At 38.3% G+C, this 17,684-nt stretch overlaps 1 protein-coding gene across 1 annotated transcript in view; it reads left to right on the forward strand.

The window, feature by feature from the left end:
• LOC149163022 (uncharacterized) overlaps nucleotides 1–17,458 on the forward strand; it is a 33,663-nt gene extending 16,205 nt beyond the window's left edge. Inside the window, exons 2-4 of the mRNA XM_089437502.1 lie at nucleotides 10,157–10,482; nucleotides 11,231–11,266; nucleotides 17,116–17,458. Of these exons, the coding sequence (XP_089293628.1) occupies nucleotides 10,182–10,482; nucleotides 11,231–11,266; nucleotides 17,116–17,249 (471 nt within the window). The 5' untranslated portion in view covers nucleotides 10,157–10,181 and the 3' untranslated portion in view covers nucleotides 17,250–17,458. The remainder of the gene's footprint in view (nucleotides 1–10,156; nucleotides 10,483–11,230; nucleotides 11,267–17,115) is intronic.
• The last annotated feature ends 226 nt before the right edge of the window (nucleotides 17,459–17,684 follow it).

The raw sequence follows: 17,684 nt of genomic DNA on the forward strand, positions 1-17,684 counted from the left end.
AAGAAAACTCTATGATTAGACTATTTTCAACTTTATCATGGACAACCTCACTACCCTGTGTCAGTTGAGGAGATCACTCATCGGATGAAGAAACAAAAGAATGTGGAGTATCTCCAACGCATGTGGATGTGTTGTGCAGGGTAGGACACACATGCAAGTGAGGTGAAGAGGAAGTTTCTATATGAATGTCTTCTTTGACCGAAGCACATTCTAGATCTGAGTTAGAGTGTTCATGAGAAAAAAAATATCACGTGATGTGCTTGGGCGTTCATCACGACATATGGAAGCATGGGAGTGATGACTACCCAAGACTGGGGGTTGATCGAAAGAATTAATTGTACCAGATGTTTCACCGAGATTAGCAGATTGAGAATCGTTCAAGAATGGAAGCTCATTGTTTTAATGCACATAATTTTTAAACAGAGAGGGAAGATTGATAATGTCCTCACCTTTCTGCTCCTCTGCCTGTGTAATGTGACTTCCTTGCGCCTGATCGAAATCTGAGCCAACAACTTGAGAATCAAGAGAATACGAACAACTGGCTAGTGAAGTGGATTGATCAAGCGAGTCATGGTACAAGGAGTCATGGCTTGTAGATGATGGAGGATGGCAAAGATGCAAATCCGATTCGAGACTTGAGTTATGAACGGTGACATCCTCTAGCAGAATGGAGGAGTGAGTCCTCACTATAGGCTTCTTGAGCCATTATGGAACTTCCTCCATAGTAGCAAGAGACAGATGAAAAGATGAGCTCGGGACATGCTGCGCAAATTTCTCAGCTTTGTAATCAACACAAGGAGGCACCCACATCGAGATTGGAAAGGGAGAAGGATAAGGAACAAATGGGGTGTTGGGATCCTCCTCTACAATATGAGGTGCCTCATGATCTAGAAGAGTTGGGTAGGAAGGGAAATCAAGAGGTTCACCGTATTGAGAACTATGAACCAAGTGTTTAAACTCTTCTCTCAAGAAGTCGAAGTTCACAAGATGTTCTTGAATTTCGAAACAGAGGTGAAGGAAGTGATCAACAAAGTGCTCAACTGATTCGTCAGGCTCCATACTTGAACAACATATTTTTTCACAGAAATCCCGGTGGCTATACTTATTGAACGTTTTAATCATCATTTCGGCAAGCTGACCAAATGAATCAATAGAGGCAAAGGGTAATGTGTAAAACCAATGTTGATCACGACCTTCGAATGTGAGGGTGAGTAATACAGTCCAAACATCTTCGTACTCTATCTTGTGGCATAGGAAAAATTTTATTACTTGGCACACATGCACAAGAAAAGATGGTTCACCCTCATCATTGGACTTTAACTTGGACAGGTCATGGATAACTGTCGTGGGGATGGTACATTTGAACTTTGTAAAAAGACATCCTAGGATTATGATGTCAAGAAGAGCCATTTTTAAATAAGAGATTCAAACCAGACTCTATGGGCACAACTTGTCATTTGGTCTGCCTTGTAGCACCATTTTGTTGACAGTGATGGACCCGCCAATAAAGGGGATCTCCCTGATGTGAATTCCCAACTATACCTCACATCGTTTGGTGTAGGAGTCCCATCCGGTATGAAGGCCCGATTTCCATATACTTAGAGATTTTCCTTGGCTCTAGCTGTAAGCACATGAGAGTGTTATGTTGGTATCTTCAAACAACAAGGTACGTGTGCCAGGTGAGTGCGTAATATAATTGTGTCAAGGTTCTCTTACTACAAAAGGGAAGAGTAAAGTGAGCCTCTAAATGAGAGGTAGTAGTACCACCCAGGAAGAGACACATGCAAACCAGAAAGGTTTGTCCAACATCCAGTGGAATAGTCCATAACATATGCGGTAGTCATTAAAACTGAGGTGAAGAGGACAACACGTACACCACCCAATGGAGTAGTCCACATGGATGTGATGGTCGCTATATCCAGAAAGAAAATATGGTCTATTGAGTATTCCACAGAGTAGTACACCAGGACATGAAAATAGTGATAGCCAATACGCAAAGGTGGTCTATCTAGTATCATGTGGAGTAGTCCATAGGGATGAGACATCGGTGATAAGAAATACAACACATCTTCAACAATGTAACTAATAAAATAACCAAAGTAGTTCAACTATCTTAGTAGAGGTTAAGAAAACATCCATTACAAATGATTAAAAAGCAGTCTTACAAAAATCTAAAAAATATGTGTGAAAACGTGTTGGTCTTAACATGCTTTTGAATTAAGAAAAAGTCCCAAGACACATATGTACACCATACATCACTAGTCCTAGTAGTGGTACATTTGAGCCACTCCTCGTTCCTCAAAGAATAGACTATTGACTCTCAAGGCTATGTGGGAGGAGCCAAGGTGAAAATTCCTTGCTCATACAATAAGGGGTGTATATATAGTCAAGGGTGATGCTTGACCCTTGTGACTCTTAGACTACCCTCATGACTGTTCAACTTCCCATGACTTTTCAATTGACATGACTCTTCAACTTATTTTATGCGTCCATTGGACTTCACTTTACATTACATTCAATGACAATAGATATGGCCGATGGTGGTGATGTGGCGAAGAAAAATCATGACACTACTGACATGTACTGGCTTACTGTGGTGTCCATGTCAGGTTGTTGCTCTACTGAGTGATGGATGTACTCTTGGTGTGTTTTGTCTTCTCCTCCACATGGCATAGTGTTGCAGGCTCTTCGATGGTCTTGGTCTTGCATGATGGTTGAATGCATGTGTTCCTTTCGCTTTTTGCTTGATATTCTTTGTACGTTCATCCAGCTGCAAGCAAGTCTTCTAGCATGTGCACTCCTTCTTCATCCCGTTCGTCGTCTTGCCATGATCCATTGGTGTACTTGTTTATGCAATTCACTCATGATGGAATGAAATCAAATTGAAAACCTCCTAGTCTAGCATGCTGCATTGCTCTCATGTTTCGGTGACAGGGAGGGAGGAAAACTCACTGAAACAACCCAAAGCCCAACTCAAGCTAGAATGAGGAACTCCGGGAGGGTAGTCTGCACTTTCGGGAAAAAATGTGTAGTGGTTACCGGGAGGCAAAATTGCGCACTGAAGAACACCAGTGGTAGTTACAACGTGGGACCCTGTTGGGAAGTTCTATGCAATTCCTGGAGGGAAGATGAGACAAGGTTATAAGGGACTAGCTGGGTAGTTCTAAGGAGGAAGACAGGATAGAGGAACATGAGATTTTTGCATAGTTTCCAGGAAGACAGAGCGGGGCAACATAACTGTTCTACACAGTTTCTAGTGGGAAGACAAAGTAGGGCAAGAGAGGAGCAACTGTGGAATTCTGCGCAGTTCTGGGGAGTCATGAGTCCCGACTGAGGGAGGTCACTAGGAGGAAATCTATGCACAATTTATGAGAGAAGTGCAAGCCAGGAAATAGAAGGTCAGCTGGGCATGTGTGCGCAGTTTCTGAAAGAAACGCATGACAGGGTTGCAAGGGACCTGCTGAGCATGACTATGCAATTTTTGAGAATAATACAAGATAGATAATGGAGGGCCTGCTAGACATGTCTGTGTACTTTTTGAAGGCAGTGCTGAGCAAGGCAGCAGAGGATCAGTAGGACATGTTTGCTCAGTTTTGGAGATCAATGCAGGCCCAGGACTTGGTGCAGTGTAGGATTCCGACAGACTAGAAGTAGGTTTGATGACTGTGCTTGAGAGATGCGTAGTTTAGTTTGGACATGGGGGTATTCTTATGTGTAGTTCTAGGAGGTAGACAGGTTGCTCACCTCTGAGATTGCGCAATGTAGCTGACCTAGAGGAAAACCTCAAGCACTACGCAGTTCCGAGCAATAGAGTAGGGTCACTGAGGGCTGAGATTGCGTAGTGCAGGTCAGTTGGAGTTCGATGGAAGAGGTTTTTCTGGTTGGACATATTTTTAGGAAAATGGCTGTGTTGAAATCAAGGGAACTTGTGCAGAATTGACATTGTGAACCCACACTTAGCATACTTCGATGACAAGACAACATAGACCACCAAGACCACAAGACAAAACATGCCCTCGATGAGACTGTCTTAGAGTTGAGAGCGACAAGCGCGACACTTGAAATAGACCTTCGGACGACCGTGACGACACTTGCGCGATAATGCTTACAACTTTGTGTGTGATTACGACAGATGTTTACATAGAGAAGACAACCCAAACACAAAAAAACAAACCTTCTAACTCACCAGAACAAGATCGCAAACATGACATAGCAGTCAATATGCCAAAATACGACCGCTAGTCAAACAAGTAGATGGGTGAAAATAATTCACAAGAGGTCATGGGGTGAGCTCAAGTGTTTGCAACCATCAAATAAAAAACCAAGAAAGGCTCTGAAATTTGGATGCAAGCCAAAATTTTGAAAAGTGTTGTAGCCGCTACAACAAAACTCCAATACACAATGTCATCATGTAAGTATGGCCTAAGTTCCTTTGCCTAGAATTAGTTATTTCTTAAAATAAAAATAACCCTCTTGTTTACACATACTTATAAAAACTCATTAAATTTACACCATAATCTTCGATATGTCTCTTCAAATTTTATATATATTTAATTTATAAATAACTATTAAATGATATATATATATATATATATATATATATATATCAAAAGTATCTCTCTATTTTAACTAGCTCAAAGAAGAAAATTAATATAGTAAAGATTAGAACGAATTCTCATGAGCTCCATAGTGACACAGGTCGTTGGGTAGTTCCTAAAATGTCATGGATGGAAATGATTTGCTATATATGTGAGAATAGGAACATCGAGGATGAAAACCACTTCCTCTTAGAGTGCCCCACGGTACAACCACATTAGATCTCAGTGTCACAATCTGTGTTACAATATTGACCTTCCTAGCCTTTTACAATGTCAAAATTATAGTGAGCTCCAGAGGCTTCTCTCCAAACTTTTTGAGCATAAAAATTAAATCTTAAATCAAAATAAAAAAATTATCTCTTTAAGACCAATATTTAATCTCACCAGATGTTAACCACCATCATCATATATATATATATAGTTCAATCTTAACTTATATAAAAAGTTAAATGGTGAAGGGAGAGAAATGCATAGCTAAGAGTTTAAATGAATAAGCTTTCGCATCAATCATATCCACTATAAAGGGATGTATTTCAAACATAAAATAATGGTTTTCGGTGCCCACTCGATCTGCTTCTCGAGAAGAGATATTACAAAGCATTAAAAAAACGTTGTACAATATAACAGGATATTCAGGTTTTTATATTTCAAATATTTCCAATTTTTGGTTTTTAATTTTATAATTGAGAAATGTTTATTAAAATTTTAAAATAAATAATTTAACGTCTTAAATTTTTTTAATATTAAATTTATTTATTTATATAAAAAAATTTAAGATTGAATTTATTTATTTATATAAATATATTTTGTGGTTTTGAGAAATTTAATAATTTATTTGACACTTTATTATCAATAAATTTCATATATTTCTGATTACCAATTATACTATCTAAACAATTTATTTATATATTTTAAATAATAATAAAAAATTTAATTTTATTAAAAAAATATTATTAAATTTTATTTTTTCCCTTTATAATATCTTCCTATTCAACTAGCTCAAGCCATGGAACCTAATTCTAATAATGAAGCCTTTTTACAAATATATTACAACTCAATTCATGGAACTTAACTCTAATAATGGAGTCTCTAGGGGTACATTACAATGAGATATTCACTTTTTTATATTTCAATTATCTCATAAATTTATAAGCAGAACTTCCGCGTAAATTCCATAAAGAGAGACATTTGTCAACGCCTTTCAACCAATCAGTGTGGCTCATCGCCAGGACAAGTTGAAGAAACAAATCCAGCTATGCATGCTAAATAGTGTGAGCAGAGCTTCCAACGACTATCTTGATCAACTACTAATTTTGACTCAAGGCCTAAAAAGTCAAAATAATCAATTAATGAGAGTTAATTAAATTATAAAAGAAATAATTATATATGTTGATTCTGTTAATAGTTTAATAAGAATTGGTTAGATTAAGGACCTGATTTATATATATATTTATTAAATATAAAATATAAATTATATGTGAGGCAATTCTAGTTAGTTATAGTAACTAAAATTTATTAGGAAAAATATTTATATAGCTAAAAATAATAAAAGATAGTTGAAAGGTAGAATATAAAGGGGTATAAATAAAATATAAAGGGGCTAGTTAGTTATAATAACTAGTAACTTTTAAAAGAGATAATTTAATATAGTGGTAACTTATTGGTCGGTTAAAAAGTTATATATAAATTTAATGTAAATTAATTAGATGAAGGACCTTACTTTATAAAATATTCAGAAGGTAATTAGATATAGTAATTATATAGTATTAATCCTATAATATATATATATGTAAAAGTAAATAAATAAAAATAAATTAAATAAATGAAAATTAAATAAAAACAAATAAATAAATAGAATAATAAATTAATTAACTAATCAATTAATTAATTATAATAATATATTATAGTTCTGATATAGTTAAGATCATATTTATTAAAATCTAACAGGAAGAAGAGCACCTAACAAAAAAAAAGGACAGACCCAAACGAAAGCAAAGAAGATGGGAAGGGGGGGGGGGGGGGGGGGGGGGGGGAGAGACTAGGATGAAAGGGCAAGGATCCAACATCTACTGATCTTCCAACCATCATCTCTATTGAGATTGATTGGCCTTCTTTCAATCTCAATAGCTTCCATGAATTTACGATTATAGAACTGAGCAACTTTGGCGACAACCCTGGTCTCCTCTATACACACCTGATGCTTGGTATTTTCTACATGCTCTGCCAAAGCTGAAGACTTGGATCTCCCATGTCTTAGGTCAGCTGCATGTTCGCTAATCCTCTGATGGATGGAGCGCCTTGTCTCCCCAATATAGGGGGTCCCACAAGAACAAGGGATCAAGTAGACACCCTTCATGTCCTTAGGGTTAATGAGATCTTTCACCGATCAGAGGGAATTGCAGATGGTGCTGAGGGGCCTAAAGGTTGAGGGAATCTCATACCTCTTAAGGATCCGAGCAATCTTGTCTGTGGTTCCTTGGACATAGGGAAGATGGACACCTAGATGGCGTTCTTTAGGCTCTTTCTTAATTAACGCATTTTTAGAGGCTTTACGGAAAGCCTTCTGACCTAGGCATCTACTATATCCATTTTCCACAAAGACATCAAGGAGATGGGATTTCTCCTTATCAAAGCTCTCACTATCAGAAATCCTCAGGGCACGAGTGGCGAGGGTGTTAAGAACACCCATCTTCTGAGCAGGGAAATGATGGGAATCTGCATGAAGATACTGCTCAGTATGTGTTGCCTTTCGGAACACAGAGAGGGAGAGATAGCCATCCTTATTCTTGGATATAAGAATATCTAGGAAAGGGAGGCAACCCTTGACCTCTTTTTCCATGGTGAACTTAATGGCAGAGGACTGGCTGTTGAGATGATTAAAGAAGTGTTCCAGCTCCTCTGGGCCATGGGGCCAGATGACATTAATGTCATCTACATACCTTTTCCAAAGCTTGGGAAAGAGACGAGCCTCGATAGGGATAGGGGTACATTACGATGAGATATTCATTTTTTTATATTTCAATTATTTGAAAGTTATGAAGTTTTAATATTTTTTAAAATTTTAGAAATATTTATTAAAAGTATAAAATTTAAATAATTTAAATGCTTTAAAAAAATTTCAATATTAAATTTATTTATATATTTCAAATATATTTTAAATAATAAAAAATTATGTTAATTTATTAAGAAATTTATTATCAAAATTTATTTTTTTTTCGTAAAATTTAACCTTGATGGACATAAAGGTCTTTACATTCAATTGGCTCAAACCAAAAACTCCAATCATGATAAACCCCCAAAAAAAATTGAACCCACACCTATAAGAGAGAGGTAAAGACTTAGACAAGAGGTTTAAACTAACTCAATTACCCATCTAAACTATTAAATTATAATTTAAAAAAATTACGACGAGCCTTTATTTTCCACTTAATTACTTAGCGAAAAAACAACCATCTTTCATTAATCAAAGCAAAAAGAAAAAACCACCATCTTTCGTTAATCAAAACAAAAAGTGTTACATAGTCAATACATCTATTTTGGAAAAAGCAAATATTACCACCGAACAGAAAACACTTAATAAACACAAGAGAACACGTCGGAGACAACAACAAAATCAGGAACGGGGGCGGAAAAAAACAGTCCCCTACATACTGAAAATGACCAATACATAAAAAAAAATCAACATATCGACCGATCCAAAACATCACATACACCGAAAACGGAAAAACATGTCAGAACAGACAGGAGATAAATCTAAAATCCACTTGTGAATGTAAAAGATCTCCCACCAAAAATCACTGCAAAAAAGGACATAGGAGGTAGATCAACGAGACCACACCAGGCTGACAGAGGAGGTAGATCAAGGAGACCACACCAGGCCTACACTAAAGGCAAAAGACCCCGATCCACAGGCAGCTCCATCGAAAAAATAGTCAATTGCATCCAACTTGGCAACATGGAAGCCCCACGTTTGAGAGGGCATCTGCGACAGAGGCCCCACTTTTGAGAGGGCATCTGCCAAAGAGTTCTGCTCTTGCACTTTTTGAGAGGGCATCTGCCAAAGAGTTCTGCTCTTGATAAACATGTGAGAAAGAGATATCAAGGAAAGAGGCCATCAATAATTTAATATTCTACATCCAGTGAAATAGAGAATTCCAACCTTATGCTTATTCCATAACCGTCTTGGAATTACCCACCATCAAAATATTTTTAATGGCAAGCCATGACTCACACTGCAACACCCTATAGAGCCACCACCCCCATAGAGCAACCACCTCTGCCCTGCAACTAAAACCAGAACTCCAAGACCAAAAGAAATGAAACACCTGAAAACGACAAAGCTAGACCTAGACACCACATCCATACTGGCCAGAAGAAAAAACCCTGTCAAAATACCCAATGAGGAAAGAGCTCCCAAAATCCTTAACAGTAACACAACGTCTACGCATCTTTGGTCTCCATGGGCCAATCTCTCATGAGATAAAGTAACTCAGTTACCTTATCTCATAGGGCACTTGACTTGGATTTATGCCTACAGTTCCATAAAGCTAATCTTGAAATAATCCAACTATAGTGTAAACATTTAAATTTAACAGCAATAATCTACTAGCTGTTACCATTTCAATATTCCTGAGATTTTTACTCGAACTTATACTAAAGTGGACAGATTATCACTTTTTAGGTGTTGGATAAGATTCCAGTCAAACAAGGTGATGGGTATAATGTCTGATCTAAAGTAAGATTTAAAGCGAACAAACCGTATCCAGCGTACATTTTGTTTTTCAAAAGACAAATGTAGCCAACTTATCCTTCAACCATCTAATTCTGGATCTAAGAAACAATGGCACACCTAAAAATTGAAATTTGTTGTAAGGTCACTATATATATAAGCAAGTAAGCATGGAATTCCTAGGGTTGCAAGAGAAAAAGACATTCCCACGACAACGTCTAATCAGCCCTAAATAGGGTATTTAAGGCTCGGGGATATGCACGCAGGTTAGCCCGATAACACGCGAAAGCCCAAAAATTATTTAATGCCCAAACTCCCCGCTACCGTGTTATCGCGTTAACTTGCGTGCATATCCCCGAACATTAAATACCCTATGTATGACTAGTTAGACGGTGACAAAAACATTCCCACCCCCAAAAAATTCGGAGTATAGATAAAATTGAATGTATTCTTAGATAAAATTGAATGTATTCTTCTCTTCTCTTTAAGAAAAGAGAAGCAGAGAGCATATATCATTATCACAAGGAATAAACCGACCTCAACGAATTCCAACCACATAAATCTATTTCACTTTACTCCACAGGTATTTTCAACTGACTTCACACGTATATAAATACATGCAGAGTGAACGAATGTTATTCACTACAAATTGCGCAGTAGCAGCAATATAGCAAAGCGATCGAGCTGGTTGAGTCAATTAGAGTGAGTTCTCACTGCTCCTCCTCTTAGTATCTTAGTTATGATACTGTTGAAGTTAAATTGACAAATATTCCAATTTTTTTTTTTATCATTATGCACTGAACTGAAAATTATTTGTACCGTGGATCAGAATATTTGGCGAAGAAGAAGAAGCAATGGCAGGTGTGACTAAACGACGTGAGCCACCTCCTGGATATCCAAGTGGAGTAGTAGCAGCAGAGGAGGAACAAGTTCCTCAAGTCGTTGATGAAGCCCAACAAGATGGGGAGGATGATGAAGCAACCGATCGGGGAATAAGCGCAGGCTTCACAATCGGTCGCTCTAAGCCTCGCGTATATCAAGGCGGTTACCCTGCCCCTGTCCTTTACAATCCTTCTCTCTATGATAGTTCTCAAGGCGGTTACCCTGGCCCTGTCATTTACAATCCTTCTCGCTATGATAATTCTCCTCAGCAGAGTAAGTAGTATTATTATGGTAACATTCTTGAATTGGGTTAAGTATTTTGAGTGTTGTAGGTCGAGTGGTGGGATCGATTGTTGTAGTCCTCTCTACCTAGTTTCGATTCCCGAGTTATGACATGTCTGCTGGGATTATTGTTGTATTTCCTACTTCGTTTTGATTTTCAAGTTGAGTTTCTTGGATTGTTGTCGTTTTGACATGTTCGGTGGATTGAGTTTCTTGGATTGTTGTCGTCTTCCCTATCTGGTTTCGATTTTCAAGTTATCCCCCTCCCTACCCAGTTTCGATTCTCAAGTTTCTTTGGATTGTTGTTGTTATGTAGTTTCTAGTTTGAGTCTCAAGTTATCACCCTTCTTACCTAGTTTAGATTCTCAAATTAGGACAGGTTTACAGTTTCGATTTTTAGGTTATGACATGTTTATTTCATCTAGTTTTTTGGATTGTTATGATTTTCTTACTTAATTTTGAATTTTCAAATTATGACATATCTATTTTTTTAAATGATTGTCATTCTCCCCCACCAAATTTCCATTTTCAAATTATTACATACCTGCGGAGTCAATTTCTATTCTCAAGTTATGACCTGTCTGCTCAATCGAGTTTCTTGTAATGTTACAATGTAACTAGATTACCTCCTCGATTTCTTCGTAGCAACAGGAAGGTGTTTATTGAAAAAAAGTATTTTGATTGTTTGATTTGGAAGCAATGATATTAACCATGTCTGTTTGTTGGTCGTTGGCATCAGCGCATGGCCGTCCTGGTTACCATCCGCATCTTTATGGTAAGGCTCTGTTCACAATGCTTTACGCTTCGGTAAAATTTGTTGGATATTTTTCAATGGGAGAAAATACCAAAACCAACTAAATAACCAACACAGAGACAATGCTCTGTTTCCACTGTTCCAGGATCATTTGCAGAGAACCTCTTTCAAAAAAAATAACTCAGAACAGAGTATTACACAGCCACAACACATTTCTATTAATTTAAAACTGAAAGACTGATACAAATTCCATCCTCTGTGCAAAGAGGGATTCACAAAATAAAACTCTGCTGCTCTCACAGATTTTCCACTGCTGTGGATATTACATAAATTGTCCTCTGTTCTTCAATGGCTAAAAACAAAACATTACAGCCTTCAAACTCTATTCACACTGCTGTGCGTTCTATTCATTTCCATGACCTACTACACACACACATTACATTGTCAACTGCAGCACCATTCCAATGATATCTCGCACTGCTGTGCGTTCATTACAATCCCATGAGCTCTCGCACTGCTGTGCGTTTAAAAACTAACCCACACAACGCTATGCAGCGACCACTCTATTACAAAAAAAAACTACGACACAAATATACATCGTGCGAAGGCACAATACAAAAACTACCAAAAAAAAATTAACGCGCAGACACACAAAAAAAATACCACACGCGGGCTTTCATAGCCATATATAAAAAACATATATATAAAAATAACGTGGCCCATAACCATATTAATTGTCCTCACCAAATTCTACGTATGCCCATTACCTTATTAAAGGCCTCCACCAAAAATATACGTAAATGCATTAAAGCCATAAGTTCATCCATCTGGCGGTCAACACAAAAGTTGTTTACTCCACGCAAACATTGATTTGACGCAGGCGGGCAGCAGCTTCAATCGATCAACGGCAGAGGACGAAGAGGACAATCGGACGGCGGAGATGACATCAGAGGGCAGTTTGTCACCGAGCTTTAGCTTCCGATGGGTTTCGTTCGCTGATGTCATGCGGGTGACACGCGTCGCCTCCAAATCGCATCGGAGCTCAACATACGGAAACAACTTTTCGTGGGAAGGCGGTGCGATGAGGTCTGAGCGGTTTTGTGGTTTTCAGTCTGGCGGTTTTGGAGAGCGCAGTACGGCTGCGTTGAAATTATATTTTCAACACTCCCCTTTAATTTCAACTGCTGGGCATTCAATCTTACCCAAGCACTTCCTCACATGGAGGGATTCACTAACTGCTGTTACAAGAATATCTTCCTCACATAGAGGGGTTCACCAATCTTCCTCGCATAGAGGGATTCACCAACTGCTTCTGATGCAGTTCCACAAACAACAAAGTTGTCTTCCTCTTAATAGAGGGATTAACCTGAAACTGTGCTTAAGAGCACCTTCCTCATGACAGAGGGATTCACCATTACAATGTGCTGAAGAGCACCTTCCTCATGACAGAGGGATTTACCAAACTATGCTAAAGAGCATCTTCCTCTCACGGAGGGATTCACCAATGACTATGCTGAAAAGCATCATCCTCTTGATAGAGGGATTGACCAAATGACTGCTTCAAATGCAGTTCCAAAACAAACAATCATTGCACTGCTGTGTGTGCAAACTCATTACAATGTTCTCTTATGCTGATGCATATTCTCTGCTGCACTGTTGTGCCATCTTCTTTACTGTGTCTACTCCACACTGCTGTGTCTACACTTGCTGTTGTGTTGCTGCACTTCACTTACATTTCTTTGCAAACTCTGCATTGTTGTGCCTTCCCTTTCTCACATTCACACTGTTGTGTGAGAATTCTTTACTTGCGCACTTATGCGTGCTTCCCTTCTTCACAATGAGAAAACTTTTCTTCACGCTGCTGCGTGCTCCCCTTTACTCATTACAATCATACTTCTGCTGTGTCTCACTTGCATTTCAGATGCAACCAACACACTCACTGCTGTTGCATTTCAATTCAAATGAACAACAAATTCATTACATTTACCTTTACTGCTGTAAGGAAAATTTCTTTTGCATGTGCTGCTGTTCAAAACTTCTTGCTGCTGCATTTTTTATTTGCATTGCTGTGTGCTTCTCCTTCTTGTCATCATGTTGCTGTCCATAACTTGCTGTTGTGTTGCTACTGCAATTTGCACTGTGGCTGCTTTTTGTTTCATCATACTGCTGTGTGCCCATACACGAACTCTTTACTCTCCATTACTTGCACATAGAGAGAGATCATCCTCAGGCTGTTTTGCGCTGCATTCTCCACACAAAAAAAAGATTAACACGGGCTGCTGCCTTTTCTTTTTTTTTACATTGCTTCACACAATCTTCATCTTCATTTTTTTTATTTTCATAATGCACTGCTGTGCAATTCCTTTCGATTTTCTGCTGCCACACACATTCTTATACATCCAGTGTGCATTAAAAACTGCTGTCCCTGTTTTTATTTATGCATTTCTTTGCATGCTGTATTGCAAAAAAAAATTACATTTTTCACTGCTGTGTATTGTACTCACTTTGCTGTGAGTATGTTCTCTCACATTACATAAAAGAAAACTACATTCCATGCTATGCATTTCAATGCATGTGCTCCAACAAAAATTCAAGCTGTTGTTTTATGTTTTGTCCTCCCACTGCTGTGAGGGTCTCCATGCTCTGCATTTTTCTCTTATCTCGCTGCTGCTCTTTACATTTCAGCGCTGCCATCTTTTCTTCTTTATGCATTTCTGTGCATATTGCATAAAAACAAAGCAAAAAACATTGCTGATTTCATCACTGCTGCATATTTCCTTCTAGAGGGATTAACAAAGATTTCATTTGCAACTGCTGTGCTGCAATACATCCTCCATCAACAAATGACTGTTAATACAGTCCAGCAACAAAAATTACAAGCTCCCCTTTAATGTATGCTTGTCTTCTTTTAACAAGTTTTCTCAAAACAAACTTAGATCAGCTGCGTTGCTTAAGGGGCTTTCACACTGTATTTCTTTTCTTCTCCATACTTGTGTAACTTTCTTCTTTTGCGTGGGTCTAGCTTGCATAGGAGCCCATCTTAAGTTACAGTCACGTGCCATATGCCCAATGTTATGACACTTGAAGCATTCAACTTTTTTCATGAATAACATTTCATGATTTCTTCTAAAATTGTTTCTTAGAGGTTGTCGAAGACCACAAAATCTATCTCCATGAAATGCTCTACAGTCTTTTGCCATATGACCAAAGTTTGAGCAAGCATAACAATAACCATAAAATGAACTTTGGTACCTGGGAGATGGAGGTTTCCTTGATGTATTTCTGAAGCCTTGCTGCCTTGAGATCCTTTGATGATCATTGCATCTTGCCTCTTTGCCATCAGCTACATTTCTTCTTGGAGCTGGTTTTCTACTTGGAGCAGGATTTCTTCTATTGCAGCCTTCATTTTTCTCCTTGCCTTTGCTGGAACAAGGAGCATCACCATCTCTTTCTGGCTTCTTCACATCTTCTTTACTTAAAGCATCCTCATGCTTGTTTGAGGGTTCACCTACATACCCAAGTCCTGATTTATCATATGGAGATCTGTGATAGCTGAGCATGTCATCCAAAGCTTGAGAGCTCTTCATCATTTTGTTCATTCCTTCAACCTTCTTCCTGAGGAGGACAATCTCTTCTTCTAACTTTTCACATTCATTATTTTTCTTTGCTAGTTGTCCCTCAGTTTCTTCCTTGCTATGAGTAGCTTCAGCTGCTACTATTTTGAAGGAGATAATATCTGTCTTCATTTTGGAGATTTCTTCATCTTTTGCTTGACTGCTCTTCATTTTCTTTTCAGCTCCTTGTGCCTGCTTCTTGGCTTCTTGTAGTTCGGACTTAAGGGAGGAGACCTCTACCTTGTATTGCCCAATCTCTTCTACAAGCTTATTCAATCTCATGTGCCTTTGTTCAAGCTGACTTGTCAAGGCATCTTCCTGCTTCTTTGCTTCATTCAGCTGATTTGTCATGGATATGACTTCTTCATGGTGTTTCCTCCTGCATTGATCAAGCTCCTTCTTGAGCTTGGCAAGCTCTTCATCCCTTTCTTTTACTTGAAGCTTGATGAGATCAAGCTTTTCAGTCTCAGCTTCTATGATGGGTTCTTCTTGACTCATTGTCATGGTCAGTGCTCCCTTTGCATGAAGGTCATGCAGTCTGTCCCATATATCTTTTGCTGATGTATATTTTCTTAGATTCCTCTTCATAGAATCAGGGAGTCCATCCAAGATTAGTTTTGCTGCTTGTGCATCATACTCCATGGATTCTTCATCCATCTTGCTGTCATCAATCACTGACTCCCAGACTTCAATCCCCTCAGACATTAGGAAAGCCCTCATCATTATTTCCCATACATCAAAGTTTCCATCAAACTTTGGAACCTCAAATACAATGCTTTCAAATAGATTCCCTTCTAGTTTAGTAGAGGAGGGAGACACATTTTTAACAGCCCTGGAGGCTTTCTTCTTTGACCTTGCCATTTTAACTATACTCCAAAATACTTGACTGTGTTTTTAAAACACTGACTGTTTCTTTCACAGTAACAGAAAGAAAAGCTTTGAAAAATACCTTCACTGTTTTGGCTGTGGCTTCACACTGCTGGAGAGGTTTGACTGCTGCAACGACACCTTCCTTCAGCTTCTTTGAGTCTTCAAAGAGCCTGGACTAGCTCTGATACCACTGTTGGATATTTTTCAATGGGAGAAAATACCAAAACCAACTAAATAACCAACACAGAGACAATGCTCTGTTTCCACTGTTCCAGGATCATTTGCAGAGAACCTCTTTCAAAAAAAATAACTCAGAACAGAGTATTACACAGCCACAACACATTTCTATTAATTTAAAACTGAAAGACTGATACAAATTCCATCCTCTGTGCAAAGAGGGATTCACAAAATAAAACTCTGCTGCTCTCACAGATTTTCCACTGCTGTGGATATTACATAAATTGTCCTCTGTTCTTCAATGGCTAAAAACAAAACATTACAGCCTTCAAACTCTATTCACACTGCTGTGCGTTCTATTCATTTCCATGACCTACTACACACACACATTACATTGTCAACTGCAGCACCATTCCAATGATATCTCGCATTGCTGTGCGTTCATTACAATCCCATGAGCTCTCGCACTGCTGTGCGTTTAAAAACTAACCCACACAACGCTATGCAGCGACCACTCTATTACAAAAAAAAACTACGACACAAATATACATCGTGCGAAGGCACAATACAAAAACTACCAAAAAAAAATTAACGCGCAGACACACAAAAAAAATACCACACGCGGGCTTACATAGCCATATATAAAAAACATATATAAAAAATAACGTGGCCCATAACCATATTAATTGTCCTCACCAAATTCTACGTATGCCCATTACCTTATTAAAGGCCTCCACCAAAAATATACGTAAATGCATTAAAGCCATGTCATTTCCTCCACGGCGGTCAACCCATAGTCTTCCACTCCACGCAAACATTGATTTGACGCAGGCGGGCAGCAGCTTCAATCGATCAACGGCAGAGGACGAAGAGGACAATCGGACGGCGGAGATGACATCGGAGGGCAGTTTGTCACCGAGCTTTAGCTTCCGATGGGTTTCGTTCGCTGATGTCATGCGGGTGACACGCGTCGCCTCCAAATCGCATCGGAGCTCAACATACGGAAACAACTTTTCGTGGGAAGGCGGTGCGATGAGGTCTGAGTGGTTTTGTGGTTTTCAGTCTGGCGGTTTTGGAGAGCGCAGTACGGCTGCGTTGAAATTATATTTTCAACAAAATTTTACTGTAATAGTAGAATCAGGGTATAACACTTTGGTATGATAATTATATTTTGGACTGATAATTATATTTTGGACTGTGTCAATGAAGGGGACGATTATGATGGTGGATATCAAAATCGACTCCCTGCCTACATGAATAACAGGCCTCAGCAAATGTATGGACAGCCACCTCCTCCATTTCCTCGTGGGCGTTACTATTATAGGAATGATTATGGACACTAACTCACATATTAGTGGTATGGACGCGCTAAGGTGGCGACTAGACCGTAAACAAATAGATTGAGATATGTTAAATATGTGCATGAGCAATGGCCCAATATCCACCTAGGTCCGCACGTGTCTGCGTGATCTGTAATGTTGATATTTGCTAATATCTACGTAAACATATTTTAGCTTTTTAGTATTTTTTTTTTCCACATAAACAAGTGTATTTAAATATAGTTAAATTAAAATAAAAGATCATAAATAAGTTGAATTGGCGCATAGTTAAAGATGAATTTGCCACACACTATTTATTTTTTAAGAAATGTATATTTGGTAATTTAGTTTAATTAAATAAGACTTCTATTTTGGTGGTATTTTTTTTAAGATCTTATTGTTTATCTCTTTGCTATTTCATTTTGTCAAATATGATTAATAATTTTTAGATAAGTGTAT

The sequence above is a fragment of the Pinus tabuliformis genome, chromosome 5_2, assembly GCF_031772625.1.
Source record: "Pinus tabuliformis cultivar Carrire ecotype Pingquan chromosome 5_2, CPIR1, whole genome shotgun sequence".
Classification (NCBI taxonomy): domain Eukaryota; kingdom Viridiplantae; phylum Streptophyta; class Pinopsida; order Pinales; family Pinaceae; genus Pinus; species Pinus tabuliformis.